General features: G+C 46.1%; 1 protein-coding gene across 1 annotated transcript in view; it reads right to left on the reverse strand.

Moving 5' to 3' along the window:
- The window catches only part of FER1L5 (fer-1 like family member 5), a 56534-nt gene that overhangs the window by 17258 nt on the left and 15683 nt on the right, over positions 1-23593 (reverse strand). Inside the window, exons 10-20 of the mRNA XM_015570046.1 lie at positions 21065-21095; positions 19060-19175; positions 18752-18875; positions 18271-18323; positions 17075-17143; positions 14314-14357; positions 14138-14220; positions 13973-14067; positions 12313-12441; positions 10796-10973; positions 331-455 (exon numbers count right to left, since the gene is read on the reverse strand). Coding sequence (XP_015425532.1) covers positions 331-455; positions 10796-10973; positions 12313-12441; positions 13973-14067; positions 14138-14220; positions 14314-14357; positions 17075-17143; positions 18271-18323; positions 18752-18875; positions 19060-19175; positions 21065-21095 — 1047 coding nt within the window. The remainder of the gene's footprint in view (positions 1-330; positions 456-10795; positions 10974-12312; positions 12442-13972; positions 14068-14137; positions 14221-14313; positions 14358-17074; positions 17144-18270; positions 18324-18751; positions 18876-19059; positions 19176-21064; positions 21096-23593) is intronic.

A 23593-nucleotide genomic window follows, 5' to 3' on the forward strand; every position in this document is an offset into this window, starting at 1 on the left:
GGGCTCTGCTCAAATGTCACCTCCTTTTCGAACAGGTCCTCCACGATCGGCTCTTCACCTCCCCTCCCCCGCCCAGTCTCTGCCCCCGGGCCGGTGCCTGCACCTCCTCCGAAGCCCTGGCTGCACCAAGGAGGCCTACACGCACCCCCGGCTTCCCCGGCTTCCCCGAGGCCGAGGACAGCGGCTGTGTTGACTCATCTAGGTGTCTTCAGAGCCCAGCCCCGGGTCGGGCACTTCCATCTCACTCGGTGTGGAGGGCATGCGCGAGCCAAGGGACCGGTTTCCTCCGACTGTGACAGGTCCTCCCTGCACCCAGCCAGCACCACTCACCAGGCGGTCCCGAGTGAAGTGCAGAAGGTTGAGGCAGTCCATGCGGAAGCTGACGTCCTCCCAGTAGGAGGTCAGGGCCACCACCGGCTTGCTGTTGTACCAGGGCACGTAATTGTAGATGTTCCCTGAGACACAGAGATAAGGGGGGGAGGGCAGTGTCTGAGTGCTTCTGGGAGTCTCCTCTCAGTGTGTCCCTCAGAGGACCTTCACTGAGCTACTTCATCCCTCCAGGATGCCATCTGCTAATAATTCTAACTGGAGCCCTCCCACCAGAGGCTGGGCCGCCTGATCGAGTACTCATCATCCTCGGTGTGTCACGCAGCCTTCAAAGCCCCCAGTGAGCAGGCGGGACAACCCAGGCTATGGCTGGGAAGTAGTTTGCCTCAAGTGGCACCACCAGGCAGGCATAATGCAGGTGTCTAGCTGCACAGCCCCATGCCCTTAACTTCAAGCGAGATACTGAGGCAAGAGGCATGACTGGAGAACTCAGGGTTTGTCTGGGATGGGCAGACATCTTGCCAGTGTGGAGGAGGGGGTCGGGGCAAGCATGGATTAAACCCACGATGATTGGGTTCCTGGTGATGTTTCTTATTGAAAGGAGGGAGGAACCTAGATGAAACGTTAGGGATCTTTTTCTGAGGTATGTTGTTGAGTTGACGCAAAAGGAAGAAAACCACAGAAGCCAAAAATAAAGCAGAACGTCTGAGGCAAGTAGAAGCAGGCTGGCTCCTGCCCTCTGAGTTTCTGGCAAATCTTGGAGAACTTGTGCTTCTTTTTGGCAACTGCCCGAGCCCAGGGGTCAGGAGAGAAAGCCTAGCACTGCCACGGTGGGCAGTCTAGCAGGAGGCTCCATGTGGTGTGGGTTGAATTGTGTTTCCCTGCAAAGATATGTTGAAGTCCTAACTTCCAGTACCTCAGAACGTGACCTTATTTGGAAATAGGGTCATTCATTGCCGCTGTAATTAGTTAAGATGAGGTCATACTGCAGCGGGCTGGGTCCTTAGCCCAATATGACTGGTATCTTTATAAGAGGAGGAGAGACCGAAAGAGATGGTGGCCTTGTGAGGACACAGAGACAGAGGGAGACAGAGGCAGAGAGGGAGTGCTGTGTCTACAAACCGCGGCACACCGAACACGCAGGCGGCCACCAGAAGCTGGGAGAGGGCCTGGCACCTGCCCTCGGGCCCATCAGAAGGAAGCACTCCTGCCTACACGTTGGTTTCATGTCTAGCTTCCAGGACTGTGGTGCTTGGTCATGGCAGCCCTAGCAAAGTAATACGCTACGCAAAGCTGGCGCTTCAAAACCTAATCCCTCAGTCAATGAAAAATAACCCCCACACAGAAGAACACGGTGAGGAAAAGTACCTGTCTCCAGCCTGGCTCTGGGGCGAGGGGACAGGAAAATTTCCCCAAAATTTGTTACCACAAACGGGCCCTCCTGTAGACTGCATTCTGCATTCAGGCCACCTGCAGGGTCTGCACAAAATTTAAAGTGGTCTCTGGTTGGCAGGGCCCCACTAACCGGAGGGAAAAAAGACAAACCCTCTCTGGGGCGTGAAACTTTAGCCAAGTCCCAAAGGGTTCCACAAGTAAAGTTTCATAAAGATGAGCAGCTTAGAACCGGTGCACGCTCTCTGACCCAGCAGCTCAGCTCCTTGGTGCACACCCAACCTCGAGGCACACACGGCATTATCAAAAGACAGAAAAATGTTCATCACAGCGCCATTTGTAATAGCCCCGAATTGGAAACCACTGAAATCTCCCTCAGAAGTAGGAGGACAAATAAATGATGGTATATGTTCACAATGGAACACTACACAACAATGAGAATGAGCTGTAACTATTCCCAGCAACCTCTGGGTCTGTGAATGAATTTCACAAAATAATGGGCAGAAGGTGCCAGACATGTACGAATATATCCTATATGATTTCTTTGATATGAAGTTAAAAACCAGACAAAACGAACTGGAGGCTAGGCGAGTGATTGCCCTTGGCGGGTGGGGAGTCCAGGGGCCTCTGGGATGTCAGGACTCTTTCGCAGTCTGGATGTCGTGACAGGGGCACGTCTGCTTTGGCAACTGCCTGAGCCCAGGGGTCAGGAGAGAAAGCCTAGCGCTGCCAGGGTCCTCGCGCTGGACACCGGTTGGTGTACTTTTCCACAGACATGTTATACTCACATACCAAGTTTACTTAAGAATTTAAGAAATAGTGGGGGCAAAGAAGACAAAATAAATATGTAAAATGCAGTGTGTCAAACTGTGTGGAAGAAGAGTGGAGAGGAAGACAGGAGCTGCCAAAAAGTAGTCAATCAAGTGGCCGCCTAAAGCCTTTTCTAGAAGCCCTAGAAGAAATGTAGACTGCAGCCCAGAGATATAACAAATATGGAGGAGAGATGAAAAATATGAAGAATAAAATGAGAACTTCCACAGATGGTAGAGTGAATTCGAGAAGGAGATTACAAGAGACAAGGGGAGGGGGTCATTTTCAAAGGAAAGTATCATATAATTTTTCAAAATTGTTGGAAGGAATCAGCTTTAGACCCTGGCACTGAGGGGATGATCAGGATGATAAACAAGCAGAGATCCCAGGCTGGAGTTGTCAGATAGGAGCATGAAGACACAAACAGCAATTTTCTTCTTCTACTCTTGGATGGCGTACAAAAGCAACAAGGAGAAGGAAAATAACTCCATTTTCAGCAAAACAAGGAGACAGATATAATCTTCAGACTCAAAATACACCCAAGGACTGCCAAAAGCAACTGTGATTGCCCTACGAGCCCCAAGGGGTGAGGCCCAGCAGAAGTCACCTGCGGAGACCTGAGGACCAAGGCAGACAGCAGGGAGCCCAGCTTGACAGAACGGAGAGCAGAAAGTGCCAGCAAAAACACACTCCCAGAAGGAACTAGGGAGTCAGATGAGGAAATGGGAGCCAGCAAAACTCAGAAAACAAATACAAGGAAAACAAAAGCCTCACAGAAAGGAAGCCGAGTAGAAAAAGCAGCCCCGGGGAGAGCAGACCTTGCAGATAATGCGGTCAGAAGCATAGAAACCAGAAAGGTGGCCAAAGGAAACAGAAAGCGTCAAGAAGGACTGGGGAGAAAAGGACAGACACAGAAGAAAACCAAGAGCTGCAGAACCAAACGGGGCCCCTGAGTAGGAAACCTAAACAATAGAACATTGGGGGAAGGAAAGTCTTTTTAACAGATGGTGCTGGGGAAAATGCAAAGAGTTCAAAATGGATCATAGTGCTAAATGTAAGACTAAAACTGTAAACTTTTAGAAGAAAAAAGAGGAGGAAACCTACATGACCTTGGGTTAGGCAGACAATTCTTGGATTGGATATGACACCATAAAAGAAAAAAAAAATGGACTTCTTCCAAATTAAATGTTTGCACATCAAAAGGCACCATTAAGAAAATGGAAAGTGCCCTGGCCAGGTAGCTAGCTCAGTTGGTCAGAGCATCGTCCGGATGTGTGACCGTTGCGGGTTCGCTTCCTGGTCAGGGCACATACAAGAATCAACCAGTGAGTGCATAAAAATCTGCAAACAGTTCATGTGGATGAGAATTAACTGCTGACTGCCTAATGAAGTTATAAACCTGAAAAAAAAGAAAAAGTCACAGACTGTTTGCAAGTAATGTATATGATAAAAGACTTGTATCCAGAATATATAAAGAATTCTTACAACTTAATAGTAAGAAGACAAACAGCCCAATTTAAAAATGGGCAAAAGATGCCCTCACCTATTTGGCTCAAATGGATAGAGCATCCGCCTGCAGACTGAAGGGTGGCGGGTTCTATTCTGGTCAAGGGCCCATTCCTCGGTTGCAGGGTCAATCCCTGGAATATGGGAGGCAACCAATTGATGTCTCTCTCTCTCTCACACATCAATGTTTCGCTCTCTAGCTCTCCTCCTCCCTTCCACTCTCTCTGTAAATCAATGAAGAAAATATCCTCAAGTGAGGATTAACAATAAATAAATAAATAAGGGCAAAAGATTTGTGTAAGCATATCGCCAAAGAAGATATATGAATGGTTAAAGAGTACACAAAAAGATGCTTAGCATTGTTAATTATTAGAAAAATGCAAACAGCCATCAGCCCCTCACCCAGGTTGGCCAGGCACCCCAGTGAGGACCCCCACCCTGAAGGGGGTGTGGCCAGCCTGAAAACAGCCCTCAGCCTCTCACCCAGGCTGGCCAGGCACCCCAGCAGGACCCCCTCAGTGATCCGGGACACCCTTCAGGGCAAATCAGCTGGCCCCCACCCATGCACCAGGCCTCTATCCTATATAATAAAAGGGTAATATGCAAATTGATCCTAACAGCAGAATGACTGGGAATGACTGGTCACTATGACACACACTGACCACCAGGGGGCAGACGCTCAATGTAGGAGCTGCCCCCTGGTGGTCAGTGTGCTCCCACAGGGGAAGCTCTGCTCAGCCACAAGCCAGGCTGATGGCTGCCAGTGCAGCAGTGGTGGCAGGAGACTCTCCCACCTCCTCAGCAGCGCTAAGGATGTCCGACTGCAGCTTAGGACTGCTCCCTGCTGGCAAGTGGACATCCCCCGAGGGGTCCCAGACTGTGAGAGGGCACAGGTGGGCTGAGGGACCCCCCTGCCCCGAGTGCACCGGGCCTCTAGTGAATCTATATTGATAGCCATCACAGCACTGATTGCTCCCCAGGGTAGGGAGACTGACTGAGAAGGGGAATATGACAGCTTTCTGAGGTGATTTATTTTTCTACCCATAGTAGTTATACAGGTGTATGTGTGTGAAATTCCATTTAACTATATGCTTAAAATCTTATTGTTTGTAAATAATACCTCAATAAAGAAATAGTCACCATTAAGAGAATAAAAAGCCCAAACTTAGAGAATTATATTTATGGCACACACATCTGACAAAAAGTTGTTCCCAGAAAAAATAATATACAAGTCAATAAGAAAAATACAGCCAAATAGAATAATGGATAAAAGGTATATAGGCTTTTACAGATGGGGAAGAACAAATGTTTGCAAATATGTGAAAAGATGCTCAGCCTTCATTTTTAGTCAGGAAAATGCAAATCAAGATCTTATAAGATACCATTTTACATCCACCAGATTACTTGGGGTGGTGAACACACAATACAATATACAGATGATGTATTATATCATTGTACACCTGAAACCTATATAATTTTATTAACCAATGTCACCCCCAATAAATTGAATTATAACATACATTCACCAGATTGACAAAAAATTTAAACTAGGCAACATCAAGTACTGGTGAGAATGCAGCGTAGTAGGAATTCTCATACCACGCTGATGAGAGTGTAATTTGTTATAATTACTTTTGCTTTAAATTTTTCTTCCACTCCTGGGTTTGTAATTTAGAGGAAGTCTTGGTCTTGTGACCAGGAGACATGTATAAGAATGTTTATAACAAAATTATTATAATAGAAAAAAAAGATACAACCTAAATATGTACATATACCACATAATTAGAGATGACTTCTACCAAACTTATAAGAAAGGTTATAATCATACAGCAGGGTATATACAGAAATAAACATTAACTTCAGCTACAAATACCAATATAAAATATTAATATTGAGCAGAAGGTGCAAAAACAGGTGAATTCAGATTGAAAAGTTGCACTGATATAAACTGAAACAATAGTATGCTCTTTAGGGCTGCACACATAAGTGATTAACCATTTTTTTAAAGCAGGGGTGTGGCCCTGGCTGGTGTGGCTCAGTTGGTTGGGCATTGTCCAGTGCACTAAAAGGGTGCAGACTTGATCCTTGGGGGCATGCAGGAGGCAGCTAACCGATGTTTCTCTCTCACATTAACTTTTGTTGTTGTTGTTTTTCTCTCCCTTTCCCTTCCTCTCTCTCTAAAAATCAATAATTAATAAAAAATATTTTTTAATGCCGAATCGGTTTGGCTCAGTGGATAGAGCGTCGGCCTGTGGACTGAAGGGTCCCGGGTTCGATCAATAATTAAAAAAATATTTTTTAATGCCGAATCGGTTTGGCTCAGTGGATAGAGCGTCGGCCTGTGGACTGAAGGGTCCCGGGTTCGATTCCGGTCAGGGGCATGTGCCTTGGTTGCGGGCACATTCCCAGTGGGGAGTGTGCGGGAGGCAACTGATCGATGTTTCTCTCTCATCGATGTTTCTAACTCTCTATCTCTCTCCCTTCCTCTCTGTGGAAAATCAATAAAATATATTTTAAAAAAATATTTTTTAAAAAGCTGGGGTGTCAGTATCATGAGTCAGGATCATGGTTATTTCTTGGGTAAATGAATCTTGGAAGAATACATGGGAGGCGTCCTAAGAGGCTAACAATGTTCTCTCTTTTAATCTCAGTGCGAGCTGGTGGGTACTACTTTTATTCTTCTTTACACTATATATGCATTTATATACCTTTGTACATTTATTTTATAATTTAAAAACAAGTAGAAGGCATGGCTGAATACTGTGTTCTTTTTACCAGTAGCTTACACAGCCAGACACCACACAAAGGTAAAATCTTTCTTTTAAAATGGCTATGATGGGACAAAAAAATTACAAGTAAACCACAGAACCACCATCATTTAGAACTGCCTGAAATCTGGCTGAACAAAAGTCCTATAACTAGAGAATTAAAGAAGCCACTCTGAGACTGGTAGGAGAGGTGGAAGCGCAGAACAGGGGGGTCCGACACCCACGTGTGGTAGTTTTTGAATCGAGAAGGATTCCTTGGCTGTGGTGGTCCCCTGTGAGGAGCAAGAGGTCCCAGCCCCACACCAGACCCCTCAGCCCAAGGTTCCATAAAGAAATACTTATAACTTTAGGCTGTAAAAGCCAGCAGGGATTGTGGCTGAGTGACATGGAGGGTTTGCTGGAGTCCCAGGCAGTTCCTCTTAAAGGGCCGGCACACAGACTTACTCAGACCCACACTCCCTATGAGCTCCAGCGTTGGGGCAACAGCTTGAAAGGATCCAGGGACATAAGGCGAGGAACTAAATTGTCTGGCATCAGGGCAAGAACTAGGGAAGAGCTTTCTCCCAGACAAAAGTGCTGGCAAGGCCTTTGTTCCTTTGCTGAGAACTTCCCCTTCTCCCGTGGCAACACCCTATCTGAATCAACCTGGCTCACACTGTCCACCCACCTAATTTGCAGGCCCACCCAAGCTATTTGCAGCAGCTTTTCCATATGAATGGCCTGTCCTAACTCAGATTTCAGACTCTCCTAAAAATTCTCAAACAAGCAGCAGCTAACCTCAGCATGCCCCATACCTCTCAATAAGGAGCCCCAGGCCTGGCACTAGCAGCAGCCTCCCTTGGTTCACAGCTTGCCTCTCCTAGCACCTCCAAAACCAACACACGTAGCAGCCATTTGCAGATTGCTCTGTAGCTTGTGTCGGGTGGCCCCAGGCAGGGCACAGGAAGTGGCTGACTTTGCACCACCCAGGAGGCTCCAGAGCCTCTGGTGGTCAGCTTCAGACCATGCTAGATTACAACCCTACCACATCTATCTGAGACACAATGTAAGGGGCAGACTTTGAGAGCTTCAAAGTCCCACTGAGGCAAGTCCTACTTCATAGGCATCTCCTGCACAGCAGTTCTTCTGCTGTAGTCACAGCTGGTCTGCACAGCGAATTGGCCTGAAGCTTAATCCCTCCCAGTGATGCCAACAGCAATTAAGGCTCAACTACCACAGGACAATGCACACAGCCCACACAGGCGCCCATCTAAAGTGCCCAGCTCAGGTGACAGGGGAGACTGAGCCACTGAGCCCTAAGGAACACCTATTGCATAAGGCCACTCTACCAATTCAAAGAGACATAGCAGGTCTACCTAATACATAGAAACAAACACAGAGAAGCAGCCAAAATGCAGAGACAAAGAAACATGTTGCAAATGAAAGAACAGAAGAAATCTCCAGAAAAAAGAACTAAAGTAAATGGAAGCAAGTAAACTACTAGATTCAGAGTTCAAAACAATGGTTATAAGGATGCTCCAGAAACTTAATAAGAACTTCAAGGAACTTAGTGAGAACTTCAGGAAACTAGTGAGGATTTTCAAGAACTTAAGTGAGAACATCAACAACATGAAAAGGGATCAGTCATAAATGAAGGCTATACTAACTGAAATGAAGAATAATTTACAGAGAATCAACAGTAGAATAGAGGGCTCTGAGAATCAAATTAGTGACTTAGAAAAAACACCCAATCAGAAGAGCAAAAAGAATTAAAAAATATGAAGATAGTGTAAGGAGCCTCTGGGACAATTTCAAGTGTACTAACATTTGCATCATGGGGTACCAGAAGGAGAAGAGAGGGAGAAATAAATTGATAACCTATTTGAAAAAATAATGACAGAAAACTTCCCTTACCTGGTGAAAGAAATAGACATACAAGTCCAAAAAGCACAGAGTGTCCCAAACAAGATGAACCCAAAAGAGGCCTTCACCAAGACACATCATAAGTAAAATGCAAAAGGTTAAAGACAAAGAGAGAATGTTAAAAGCAGCAAGAGAAAAGCTGGTAGTTACCTACTAGGAAGTACCCATATGACTGTCTACTGATTTCTCAACGGAAACTTTGCAGGCCAGAAGGGAGTGACAAGAAACATTCAAAGTGATGAAAAGCAAATACCTACAGCAAAGATTGCTGTACACAGCAAAGCTATCATTTAGAACTAAAGGTCAGATAAGAGCTTCACAGACAAGAAAAAGCAAAAGGGGTTCATCACCACCAAACCAGTATTACATGAAATGTTAAAGGGCTTCTTTAAGAAGAAGAAAATAGATTAAAAATACGAGCAATAAAATGGCAATAAATATATATCTATCAACAATTGAACTTAAAAATCAAAATAACCAGCCGAAACCAGTTTGGCTCAGTGGATAGAGCGTCGGCCTGCGGACTGGAGGGTCCCAGGTTCGATTCCGGTCAAGGGCATGTACCTGGGTTGCGGGCACATCCCCAGTGGGAGATGTGCGGGAGGCGGCTGATCGATGTTTCTCTCTCGTTGATGTTTCTAACTCTCTATCTCTCTCCCTTCCTCTCTGTAAAAAATCAATAAAATATATTTTTAAAAAAATCAAAATAACCAAACATGGAATCTAATGAACAAAATAAACTGATGAATATAGTAGAACCAGAGGCATGGAAATATGAAACAGACAGACAAAACTCAGAGGTAAGGGGAGGTGAAGAGATTAACCAAAGAACTTATATGCATACATGCATTACCCATGGACACAGACAATAGGGTGGTGAAGGTCTGGGATGGGGCAGGAACCAGTTGTGGGGGGGGAGTGTGGGGGGTAAAGGGGGAGGATATCTTTAATACTCTCAACAATAAAGATTATTTTAAAATTCAATTAAAAAATAAAATGATTATGATGGTCTGACAAGTTTTTCATAGCATTATCATTACTAAAAGTGGCTACAAATAAAAAATTAATAAAAAGTAGAATATTAAAGAAGCCAGTCTTTCTTCATATTGTATGATTCCATGTATATAAAAGGTCCAGGCTTGGGGGCACGGCGGAGAAAAGGTCCAGAATAGGAAACTCTATAGAGACAGAAAGTAGATTAGTGGTTGCCTAAGGTTGGGGAGATAGGAGAATAGAAAGTGACTGCTAGTGGGTACAGGATTTCTTTTTGGGAAGATGAATGCTCTAAAATTGTCCACGGTGATGGTGCACAGTTCTGTGAACATACGAAAAACCACTGAATAGTCTACTTTACATGGGTAAATTGTATGATATTCTGAATTATATTTTAATAAAGCTGTTCTTAAAAGAACAGGCAGAGAAGAGGAATACAATGACTGCCAGCTGAGAGAAAAACCTCTTAATGGGTGACGAGATGGTGAAGCTGATGAAGGTGAAAGGGAGACCATATTCCACCAGAGCAGCGATTCTCAAACTTTAGCATGCATCTGACTCGTCTGGAGGGCTTGCTAAATCAGATTGTGGGGCCGCATCCCCAGATATTCTGATTCTTTAGGACTGGGGTAGGGCCAAGAATCTGCATTTCTCACAGTTCCCAAGCAATACTGAGGCTGCTGCCTAGACACCGCATTTTGAGGACCGTTTCTCTCTAGTGCCCAATATGGGTATCCAAGAGGTAGATATTGGATGAGGAGAGATGGATGGATAGCAGATAGGGAGATGAAAGTGTGTGGAAGTTGCATGGATGGACGGGGCTGGTTCAGGGTAGTGGGGGAGAAGATGGGATTGGGGAAGTTGTAATGTGGAGGACGACTCGAAGCCATGACCTGGTTTCAACTCTTGTGGGCTCAGCACTCAGTAGTTGTGCAATGTTTGGCAGGTGACTTCACCTCCTTGAAGCTCACTTTCCTAATGTGTGAAACGTGGGTTAACAACGCCTGTGAATGTTCCATGAGCTAATACCCTTACAAGGGTGCAGAGCCTGGCATGCAGTGGATGCTCTCCACCTCTTGGCTGGATTTGACTATTACCATCATAGATCACTGGGCTATACTGTGTGGTTGAGACGAGAGGCTTGTAATTCTGGTCCATCTTGTTTCCATAGTGACCGATGCTGACCTCGAACTGGATCAGGTCCTTAAAGTTGGGCATCATGGTACAGGAAAGGAAGATGATGCACAGCCCATACTTGAGGCGGTTCTTGTGCTTCTAAAACAATAACCCCCATACCCCCCAAACATAAGCGAAGATGAACAAGACTATAAAGACAGGAAGGGGGCAAGGATGAGGTGAGCTAGACCATCACTGAACCCACCCCCACTCAAAGCCTTGCCTTGACTCCTACTCACCTGGCTGATCAAGGAGGCAGTTCCTTCCAGGACCTCCATCACCTGCCCGCTCCCCGACCCAGCCAACCCTGATTCCTTCCCTTCCTGAAACTGGGCAGGAGGGTCTTCTTGCTGGTCAGGTGAAGCTGTGGTGGGGCCACCTACCTACATCCGTGTTGGACCACACCACTCTTCTCCTTTTGGCCTAAATGCTCTTCTCAGATGAGATGAGTGTGGGCAGGGGTGCATGGCAGAGGTTGCACACATACATCCTTTCTTGCCCCTCCTCAAGGCCCCTCCTCCCACCATGCCTCCCTTCTGCTCAGGGGGGGCCTCTTTCTATAGCTCCTCTCTTGTTTCTGTTGCAACCTCTGCCCTACTCTTGCATATTCCCAGTCTGTTCCCTAGCTCAGGTCTCCCCTGCCTTAAACATAGCCTCCTTCTCCCCCCAGCTACCACCTGATCTTGTCTCCCTCCGCTTTCCAGCCAAGTTGCTATGCACTTGTCCCCATGCACCATCTGCAACTTCTCTCTCCCGCCTGAGGCAGAAAATGGGCATCAGCTTAGGTCCGCAGTGGTCGGCAAAGTGCAGCTCGAGAGCCACATGCGGCTCTTTGGCCCCTTGAGTGTGGCTCTTCCTAAGCCTTAGGAGTACCCTAATTAAGTTAATAACAATGTACCTACCTATATAGTTTAAGTATAAAAAATTTGGCTCTCAAAAGAAATTTCAATCGTCGTACTGTTGATATTTGGCTCTGTTGACTAATGAGTTTGCCGACCACTGGCTTAGGGGAATGGGTTTCACTTCTGTCCTGTTAGTTGGTGGCTCTGGTCACTCAGAGTCCCTTTGGAACCAGCTCTCTCCTGTAAAGCTCTCTTCCCCTGTAACTGTACCATTTCTCTTGAGCAAGTAAGTGACTCACCTTACTGCCCCGTGACTATTCTCAACACTTTGCTGCCTCAATGGCCTTCCCCTGCCTTCAGGAAGAAATCCAAGCTTCTTAGAATCTTCCCGCTTAACTAGATGACACTTTCCTTCAGCCAAAGCCTTATCTTGTCTTTACTAGGTGCCCTGGCCACCTGGGAGTTGGCACGGCAGGACGCTCTAGTGGCTCAGGAAAGACTCAGGTGGATTGACCACCATCCTCACGCATCCATCACCACAGTCAGCTGTGGCCCCTGATTGGGGTCGGCAGAGGGCCCCTTTCTTCCTGGGTTACCTCTACACTGGTCACTTCCTGGGAGAGGTCCTTTATCCTAGTGTCTGGGCGGGACTTGATGTTGGTGACTAACTCCAGGAAGACCCGGCCTCGATACTCCAAACCGTCCTTAACAGAGCTGGGGATACTCTAAGAAAAGAGAGAGGAAAGTGAGGAGAAGGGGGATGAGAGAAACAGAGCAGGCCCATCTCCCAACACCTCTGCAGTAAAGACAGAATTGTCCGGTAAGTTCAACCCCTGGGAGGAATTCCAGACCCAGACACAGTGTTCCTGGAAACCTCTAGGCCAAGCATGTCAAACTCAAAGGCTAACACGGGCCAAATAAACAAGGTTGAAGTTTATGTGGGCCACAAAAAAGCAAAAGCTTCAATTTTCACAGAAACATAGATTTATTTCGATAGAGACATGCTGATACAAAGGGCTGAAATAAATGAGTAATCACTAACATAAAATAATAGAAGATTTTAATAAAAATTAATATTTTTTCTTGAACATTAACATACCAGGCACTGAATAACTGCACAAATTAATAAGCGTAATGCAAATAAACCTATTTTTCTTTTCCTCCGAAAGTAGAATATTTCCTGTTGTGCACACCAAACACATCAGTCCAAGACTAATGACATGACAATCGGCTGCTAAAATACTTGCTGCTAGTTTTAGTGGAGAGAAATGGTGCGCCTGTGCGTAAGATGCGTAAGGGAAATGAATGCAACAAGATTATAGTAATCAGTCATTAGTGAATGTTGTAGTTCATTATTAATAATTATGTATAACAGGATATTGTAAAAATTAAGTTTATGAAATTTTTATTAAAACATTTTTTATATACCGTTATATTGGCTGGGTCACAAAAATATTCGTTGTGGGCCACATGTGCCTGCCTCCCGCGAGTTTGACATGCTTGCTCTAGGCCCTGACTCTTCCTCTGCACCCTTCAGCTTGCTCCTCCCCTCCATGTATTTGGCCTGTAGATCCCATAAATGCTTCCTGCTGGGAGGGCACTGTGATAACTAGTGTGTGTTCTCCCTGCCTGGCCAATCAGACCATGTCCTGTGCCTTGGCCACAGTGACTGGCCCAAGGGAAGCACATGTGACCCAAGGACACCAATGAGAATGCTTCCCTGGCCCTGCTAGAGAGTCCCGGGAACACAGTGCCAGCATGGAAACCTGACTGCAGTGGGAAAGAATGAGGCCAGGGCTAGACAGCAGCAGAGATGAGAGATGGTGAGAGTGTGAGAGCCTTCTGATGGCACTGAGGTTCTGACGCCTGCCTCTTCCTCACTCAGAGGCCTTCCCAGCCCCGTTCCCTCTTGTAAGTCAATTGGACTTGGTTTTCTGGCGTTTGTCACCAGGCCTAAATAGCCCTAGTGCTTTTCTACATTTACCTTTGCTGCTTCTTTCGTCTCATAGGTCCTTTCCACCTGTTGAAAATCTTACCCAGGATCCCATTTCCATGCCCTTCATCTGTTCCTTTCTTGTACCATGGCACGCATCCCACACATTCACGGCCATTTACGTACAGGCTTCACGTTCTCTACCAGCATGTGGTGGACAGAAACCAGGGCCGGATCCTCCCCAGGCATCTCCCAGGCCCCAGTGCCTCACACATGGTCGGTTTTACCTCCTCTGTTCCCTAGAGTTGACATGAGAGGCTTACAGCGCCTTCTTCTTGGATCTGGAAAGGGGCCTTTTTACCCCCATGGAGAGTCAGAAAGCTGGGGCCAAAGCAGGGTAGGAAACCAGAGTACATTCCTGCAAGAAGAGAGGGTAAGAGGGCGGCCAGGTGCGAGAGGCACTGGAGGGGGGCTGGGGGCTTGCTTGCCTTCTATTTCTGCTCCGGTGGACGAGATCTGGTTGAGTACCAGGCTGACAGTCCCGATTTCACTCCAGAATTTGCCCTTGGGGCTGGAGAGAAGTGCATACTGCTGGCTGAGCCCCTGACCCAGCTCCGATTTTCCCCTCCCCGGCCTGTTTTCCAGCCTCCACCCCGTTGCTCACCAGTCCCAGACTCTGAACTTGATGTAGCTGGAGAGGCAGGGCAGCTGCAGGGGGAGGCGAGAGACACAGTGGGTGTGTGTTCCTGCTTGGAGGGTCCAGTCCTCACGGAGACCCAAACATTTGGAAGTCCTGGGTCCAGGTCCAAGGCCTGGCTTAGTTACCAATGAGCCATTAACTACAGCCAAGGTGGACTTACCATGGGAGCTTCTGGACCCTAAGCTTAGGACCCATCCTTGCAAGGCCCTGGGAGAGGCTAGGGCTGTGTCCCATGATCATTTGTATTATTGGTCTTCAAACGGCCCGCTAATTGCATAAGCTCAGGACCTGAGAGACCTGGACTGTGATTTCACGACTACAGTCCTCACACAGCCCAGCAGAGTGTAATTACCAAATCCTCTCATGGGGGGAGGCAGCCTAGAATGTCTTGATCATATCAGCAGTTAACTTCAACCAGTGGGTCATCTATCTCCATAAAGAGTGAACTACAATGTCTATCCATGGAGGGGGGTGGGGGGGAGGACAGGCGTCCCATGTCCCCTGACCTGTACTGAATGATCTCCTGTACCAATTAAGTCCCAAAAATCTCATTAGCTAGGTGCTATTTTTAGTCCCATTTTCAGACAGGAAAACTGAGGCACAGAGAAGTTGAATTCCTGAAGTTCTCATGTTAGGTGTAAGGGCTGATGCAGCCTCGAGCCCCTGACAACACTGCCTAAGCCCAGGGAGGGCTGGGACTGTCCCTATTTGCAGACAGGAAATGAGGCCCAGAGAAGCAGAGGAACTTGTTCAAGGTCACACAGTAAGGGGTGGAGACAGGATTGGAACCCATGCTTCTGAGTCATATCTCTACTCTGCTATAGGGTTCCTTTAATTAAGAGAACAATCAAGTCCATGTTTAAAACAGCTGCCGGGTTGAGGTCTGAGTTGGTCCCCCATCTTCTCAGCCAGGGCCCCTTCTTCCCTCATAGCAGTTCCTGGGGCCCTGCTGGGATCCTTCCAGTTCTCCATTCTCCTCGCCCGTGCCCCCCTCGCTGTGCATGATGGGAGCCAAAGGGAGGTAGTGAAAGGCTTTCCGGTTGAACAGCTGGGTATTAAGAAATGAGGAATCACCCAGATTAAGGAAGGACGTTGGAAGTGGAGACATAAGCACCAGCAGGCACCCAGGTCTTCCAAAGTTATGAATCCACCAAATTCAAATTCATGGGTAAACTACCTTTCCATCTTCCCTGTTGGAAATTCTCCTCCCACTTCCTTGCCTTGACTCCCCTCCTGTCCTGGGGCCCCTGGACTATAAAGTGGCACACCCCCATTTCAGTAGTGCTCCCCCTGCAGTCTGCCTTGCTGGGGCCCTGACCAGCTGGTCTCAGATGCTACGGTTTATGGAGGATGACCACATCCGGCCACATCAGAGAGAGGCGCACATCTTTCTGCTGCATTTCCAGAGGACCAGTAATCATCAGGCCTGCATCCAGGTGGTCCCCATCCTGGACATTGTGTCCTGTCAGAAATGGGTGAGGGCCCAGGGGATGCATGGATGCCTTTAACTGTTGGAAGGCCCCTTCAGGGATGGAGGAGGCCTGGCCTGGGCCACTGGTTCTGAGCCTAATGGCAGCTGAGCATCTGAGGGTCCTGCCTCATCAGAGGTGGGGGTGAGCTTGGCAAGGGCGGGGGATGAGCTTGGCCCTCTAAACTCTCATTCTACTTGATGAGTCTATAAAATCACCTAAGGAGGTAGGGATTAGGCGGAATGGTTAAAAATGATGACTCACCAGGAGGAGACTGGGGAAGCTGCTAAGAGAGCGAGGAGGAGGTGCCAAAGGAGGGAAGAGGGGAGCTCTTTAGCTAATTTCATGTCACACAAATGTAAGATAAGGAACCCAAACACCCTCTGGGTGGCCGAACGGGTGGCACTCAGCGATCTGTGCCTTGCGCTCATGAGAGTGCTCAAGTTCTCTCAGACTTGCCTCCCCTCGGTTTGCACACGGCTCTTGGAAGCCTGGCTGCCAGGGCTTGAAGGGAACCGGCATCCACACCATTGACAAGTGACCAAGAAGGACTGCAAGGCTATAAAAATCAGGCCTCAGAACCCCACACCAAAGAGCCTCTTGGGCATTTAGGGTAGAAACAAATAGTCCAACCACATGTAGCCCAGAATGTGGGCCCATGGTACCTCTAGGCCAGTGATGACGAACCTTTTGAGCTCGGCGTGTCAGCATTTTGGAAAACCTTAACTTAACTCTGGTGCCGTGTCACATATAGAAATTTTTTGATATTTGCAACCATAGTAAAACAAAGACTTATATTTTTGATATTTATTTTATATATTTAAATGCCATTTAACAAAGAAAAATCAACCAAAAAAAATGAGTTTGCGTGTCACCTCTGACATGCGTGTCATAGGTTCGCCATCACTGCTCTAGGCCATCAACAAAGAGCTGACATTCTGTCCTGGGCATTTGGCCTAGGAGATAATTCATACTACAGTTTAGAACGAGTCTTTAAAGTGGTTGCTTTGTTACTTAATGTAAGTGAAAGGACACGTTTAAGTTTTCTGGAATGGTCAGTTGTATGGCCCACTTATTTATTAATCCTGGATGTAGTGAGGTTTTCCCGTATAGTCCTGGGCTTCCTCGTGCTCCCTGTCAGGCAGAGCCCTCCCCCCTCACGTGCTTCTTGGCCCCTCCTTCAACCTCACTTCTACACAGAGCAACACCCAAACATCCTTTCCGTTTGCGGGGCAGGCATGATGGGACAGCAATACCTGAATCTGTAAGGTCAGGATCTCGTTCCAGATCGGGTTCTCGGTTTGGGTCTTCACCTGTGTCTTCAGCTGGGAATATCCCAAAGCAGTGTCAGTGCCGACCTGTCCCCTGCTCCCTCCACGGGCCTCATCTTCCAGCCCTTCTGGTCTGCCCACAGAAGGACGCTCTCTGTAGCCCAGGGATAATCATGGGACTCCCTGGCCTAAAGACACTTGGACCACTTCTCACCGGCTACAACTTTAGTCCTTTGTGCACCTACCCAGGTCCAGATTCCTTAACACATTAGGTTATGCTAGATGAACTCTAAGATCCCAACAGAAAAGTGATCAAAAGAGCTCCAACAGCAGCAGCACACATGGTACCTCTTATCGAAGCATCATCTTAAAATCTAGTCTTAATCTAAGCAATCACGTCAGAGAACTCAAAGGGGAGTGGGCTGGTTAAACTTTTTAATACACACTCAGAAAAACACTGACATATTAAACATTTTGAAAAATATGTTTCATCTATCGCTCAAGATCATCTTATCTCGATCCTGAATCCAAACCGTGCTCAGAGTGGTGGTTCTAAGGTATGTCCACCAGTCCTTTGGCACTACTTCCTTCAAAAGGTGAACTAACCCTTCCCCTTGTACTAGTATATGGGCTGGGTTTAATGACTTCTAATAGGTAGAACCTGGTGGAAATGATGGTTTTTAAATTCTGAGACAAACCTATTTAACTTTAGCCCAGCATTCACCGAATTTGAACGTAGGATCCTTTTTGCACAAAGCATCCATCAGCACACTTTGGAAAATGCTCCTCTGTTCACAGAGGTTCATGGAATGTCAGCAACTCTCTTGCTAGAACCCTCCGTTTGTAAATGAAGGAACAGAGGCTCAGAGGGACGGCGCTGGGTTCAGTGAGGTTCATTTGCAGCACGCTGCTTCACTCAGACACTCACTCATCAGGCATTTGTATCTTTGGTTTTCAGGGGGCATCTTCTCCTTGCTGGGCACTGGGCACAGCTCTGCGAGACAGTGGCTGAGCCATGGCTCCACCTTCACAGAGTTCCTGGTCCAGTGGGATCGTATGGCCCTTTAATGGAAGAACTGGGAAATGATTCCTGGGGTCCTGCCTACCAACCGAGTCTGACCCCCACACTATTTTTTTCTAGGTGAGCATTTCTCTAAGCCACACACCCTTTCTACACTTACCTTTTCCCCAATTAGTTCCACTTCCAACATTGGACTCACTAAATGGTGTTTCTCTGTGAACAAGAAGTTAAAGATTTCTGAGACAACAGCATTTTCTTTTTGTTTTTGTTTTGGACAAGGAAATGGAGAGGTGATTGAACAACTTAAAACCCTCCCCCATAATGTGGTTCGGCGCTCCCATTTTCACTGTCTCTGTGTGTGCTGTTCTGTGTCATGACTCATAAAGGCAGAGGGTGGGGGCTTTGCTCCTGAGTGAACCTCTGCTCCTGGGCATCAAAACCAGGTCAGGAACATACGGCCCAATGTAATGGGTGTGATGGGGACTCCATAAAACACTTTCGGTGGATTTTAGCTTCACTCTCTCCCTTACCCCAGATCTTAGGTTAGCATCCATATGGAACAGCCAAACCCGATGGGGACCTAGGGTGCCACCATGTAGGGCACCTCAGAGTTGTTTCCTCCCTGCCACCCTGACTCTCACTGAGGTGAAGGTCCTCTGCGCAGTAGATGAAGAATTGTAAGTAGGCCAAGTTCATTGGGACCATTGCTGACTTGAAGATCTGAATTTTGGTGTCATCGGCATCATAGGGCAGCTTTTGATCTACCTGGAGAGACCAGAGAGCTGACAGGGTCAAAGTTGCAGGGAGGTCACGGCCAAGGCCACTGTGGGGAATAAGTGGACAACTCTGAAGTGACACTGGGGACAAATGAAAGCATGTGAAGGCCCAAGGGTGCCCCACAGAAGCAGACAGGGTAGGAAATGTGACTTGGGTATGGGGGCAGCCTCACCAGGGCCTGGTCTCCCACACCGAGCGCACAGATGGTGACCTTCAGGTAGCCTCTCACACCACTGTTGGGTTCATTTGGCTGGCAGAGGCCTAACCACCTCCTCTGGAGTGCGTGACCTGGAGAGGCAGGGGGTCCATGGGAGACCAGCTTCCAGTCTCCATTATGCTCCCCTGAAACCAGGCTTTGTTTGTGTGGGAGAGGGGTGTGGAAACATGTCTCATATATTGGTTGTTATCCAGTAGTAGGACAATGAGAGTCACTCCTACCATTAAGCCAAGATAGTGCAGGCTGCCAGGGACCCCTCTTTCTCATTCTGGGAACATACAGTTATTACTGTCCTGGTATGAGAAAGACAAGAATTCTCCCCAACTTTAAGTCCCAACCTTAACCTGGTATGTTATGGCCAGGTCACAGAGGAAATCTCTGCTCAAACTTCAATTCCCTAATGAACTCAAAAATAGAAAGTCAGTCCAAGGCGGGCCTTGGCCAGGTAGCTCAGTTGGTTGGAGCATCATCCCAATACCCAACAGGTCACAGGTTTGATTCTGGTAAAAGCACATCCCTTGCCCTGGCCAGTTTGGCTCAGTGGGTAGAGTGTAGGGTGTAGGCCGGTGGACCAAGGGGTCCCGGGTTTGATTCCAGTCAAAGGCATGTACCTCAGTTTCAGGCTCCTCCCCAGTCCAGGCCCTGTTCAGGGTGTGTGTAGGAGGCAACTAATCAATGTTTTTCTCTCACACCGATGTTTTTCTCTATCTCTCCCTCTCTCTTCCACTCTCTCTAAAATCAATGGAAAAATATCCTCAGGTGAGGATTAAAAAACAAATAAACAAAACCATTTAAAAACACATACGTAGGTTCCATACCCAGTGAGGCATGTATAGAAGGCAACTGATCAATATTTCTTTCTTACATTGATGTCTCTCTCTCTCTCTCTCTCTCTCTCTCTCTCTCTCTCTCTCTCTCTCTCTCTCTCACCCCCTCTTCCTCAGGCAGATCTCCCCTAATGTCTCACTCACCAGGATGGAGTCATATGTCAATCCCAAATCAGTCCCTAGCGAAGGGGAATGGGATTAGACCAATCACAGTGTAACTTCTGGAGCTGAGGGAGGGTACCACCTACCCTGAGCTCATTATTGAGTGTTTCGTGGATAAAATCAGGGTCTGTGTGTAAGAGAGAAGTGAGGACCAGCTAATGAGTAGGAAACCAGCGTGGGCAACACCAGCTTTGGGCAGCTTTCACTGGTTAATAGTGTGACCTAAAAAACAGCTTTGAATAGAACCTAGAGCAAGAGGAGTCCTCCTGGTCTTTTCATTGTAGCTACCTTATATGAGATAAGAACTTATTTGCATGCATAGATTAAATTCTTAATCTAAGCAGGGAATTAGGTGGGACCTCTGGTTTGTGCATGCTAACAAAATTAGTCCAATACTTTTAGTTTTCTTTATCAGGTTTGGTTACAATTTAGTTTTATTGTCCTAAAATTCTTGGACAATAGATTTTATTTGACACTTACTAAATGTAAATCTTCTTTAGAGATAGTTGGAAGGGTAGTTCTTAAAAAGCCATTTGCACCCTGGCTAGGTGGCTCAGTTGGTTGGAGCATCATCCTGCAACACTTCATGGTTACAAGTTCAATTCCTGGTCAGGGCACATATAAGAATCAACCAATACATAAGTAAGTGGAACAACAAATCAATGTTTCTCTCTCTCTTTCTTTCTCTCTCTTTCATCAATAAATAAAAAAATAAGAAAGTCAGCCCAAGGCTGCATTAAAATATTAGCATTTGACCCAAAGGGATTTCTTCAGTTTTAAAGAGAAAGATGTTCTTATAAAACAAGATAAAATGCCATGAAGTACCATAAAATATTATCAAGTGTGAAAGATAATTCACACCCTTAAATACTCTTCCCCATATGTTGAACATACAGAGATTTTGTGATGTTTTGACACATGGCCTGGTCTTTCTGGGAAGGCACACGTATTTGCAACAACTATTTACCTACCTTGAGAGTGGTAGATAAAACCAATATCTGTCTGAAAAGACAAGAGTGGAATAAAGATTAGTTAGAACCTCCAGCCAAGATTTGTAATACCATCTACGCTGATGACAATATTAGCCCCTTGACCTGCCCTAACTTTTTAAATCTTTGCAACAGGCTAGAAGTTGGTCCATGTCTCCTCCATTCTACAGAGGAAGATAGTGAGATTGAGGGAAGTGCTCAAATCTTCCAGCTAGTAAATGGGAAGGCCTGGATTGGAAGGACACTTAACCACCAAGCAGCACTGCCTGGCAACACAGCATTGGCCCTGGGTGTGGGAAGGGCTCCTCTTGTCTGGGGAAGAGAATGGTCAAGAAAGTTGTTGGCAGAGAGACTATGAGTTTTCCCTTTTCCTGTGAGAAGGTTTTTGACTGAGGCTGGAGGGATGTGGTACAGCATTGATGTGCTATGGAGCAAGGCCACCCCTATAGCTCACATCTGAAGGGTCCACAGAGCAGTCCCCAGATCCTGCATGTTAGGCCTGCTTTAAAACCAGCTACCTGCTTGGATCAAGTAGGCAAAGGTTTCTTAGATGCAACAACAAAAGCACAATTCATAAAAGAAATCTGATAAATTGGGCTTCATTGAAATTTAAAAACCTTCTGTTCTCTGAAAGACACTATCAAACAAATGAAAGGACAAGGCATATACTGGCAGAAAATATTTCCAAATCATATATCTGATAATGGACTTAAGAATATATAAGACAACTTCAAGACTCAATAGTAAGACGACAATCCAATGAAAACAAGCAAAAGATTTGAACAGACATTTTGAACAGATAAAGAAGATATATTCATGCCCTGACCGGTTTGGCTCAGTGGATAGAGCGTCTGCCTGTGGACTGAAGGGTCCTGGGTTCGGTTCTGGTCAAGGGCGTGTGCCTTGGTTGTGGGCACATCCCCAGTGGGGCGGGATGGGGGGCGGGGGGCGGGAGGCGGCTGATTGATGTTTCTCTCTCATTGATGTTTCTGGCTCTCTATCCCTCTCCCTTCCTCTGTATAAAAATATCAATAAAAATATATTTTAAAAAAAGAAGATATATTCATGACAAATAAGCACATGAAAAGATGTTCAACATCATTAGTCATCAGGGAAGTATATCACCATGAGATACAACTACACATAATTAGAATGATAAAATAAAATAAGATGGACTATATCAAGTGTTGATGAGAATGTGGAGCAACTGGAACTCTAATATACCTCCAGTGGGAATATAAAATGATAAAGCTTGTTTGGAATTTTAGAAAAACACCATTAAGAATTTTCTTTAGTCCTACCCAGTTTGGCTCAGTGAATAGTGCATTGGCCTGTGGACTGAAGGGTCCCAGTCGAGTGTACATATCTCAGTTGCAGCCCTGGTTGGGGCAACCAATCGACGTGTCCTCTCACAATGATGTTTCTCTCTCTGTTTTGCCCCTTCCCTTCCACTCTTTCTAAAAATCAATGGAAAAATATCCTCTGGTGAGGATTAACAAAAACAACAACAAAGTTAACCATACACCTACCATTAGAGCTAATCATTCTACTTCTACATATCTACTCCAGAAAAATTAAAGCATATGTCCACTCTAAGATTTATACATCAACTAGAGGCCCTGTGCATGAATTCGTGTACAGGTGGGGTCTCTCGGCCTGAACAACGATCATGGCCGATTGGGCCAGCCGGCCAGGGGGAGGGAACACGGGAGGTTGGCTGTGGGAGCACACTGACCACCAGGGGGAAGCTCCTGTGTTGAGCATCAGCCCCTGGTGAACAGTGTGCATCATAGCGACTGGTCGACTGGTGGTTCGGTCAACTGGTCATAACGGTCACTTAGGCTTTTATATATATAGATATTGTGTTAGCCAAAAGCTGAAAATAATCTAAATGTTCATCAACAGATGAATGGATAAACAAACTGTGGCATATCCATATAATCAAATACTAGTCAGCAATAAAAAGAAATGAACTATTGATATATGCAACATGGATGAATCTCAAAATAATTATGCTGAGTGAAAGCAGCCAAACTAACAAAAATAAGTGCATACTGTATGATTTAATTTATATGAAGTTCTAGAAAGTACAAAGCAATCTATAGTTATAGAAAGCAGATGATTGGTTGCTTGGGGATGGGAGGGGGTGAGTTGGGGGTTAGAGGCAAAAACTACAAAGGCAACAAGGAAAGTTTTGGGGATGATTGATGTGACAGATATGTTCATTATCTTGACTATGATGGTGGTTTCCCAGTGTATACGTATTTTTTAAGGTATCAAATTATATATTTTGAATATGTATAATTCATTGTATGTCGATTATACCTCAATAAAGCTGGAAGGAAACAAAACAAAACTCAGTCACCCCTAAAAAAAACACCCAAAACTTCAGTCATCCCTAATGAAGCAGTAGATCTAGGCCAGTGATGGTGAACCTATGACACACGAACTCATTTTTTTGGTTGATTTTTCTGTGTTAAATTGTATTTAAATATATAAAATAAATATCAT

The sequence above is a fragment of the Myotis davidii genome, unplaced genomic scaffold (genome assembly GCF_000327345.1).
Source record: "Myotis davidii unplaced genomic scaffold, ASM32734v1 scaffold1065, whole genome shotgun sequence".
NCBI lineage: Eukaryota > Metazoa > Chordata > Mammalia > Chiroptera > Vespertilionidae > Myotis > Myotis davidii.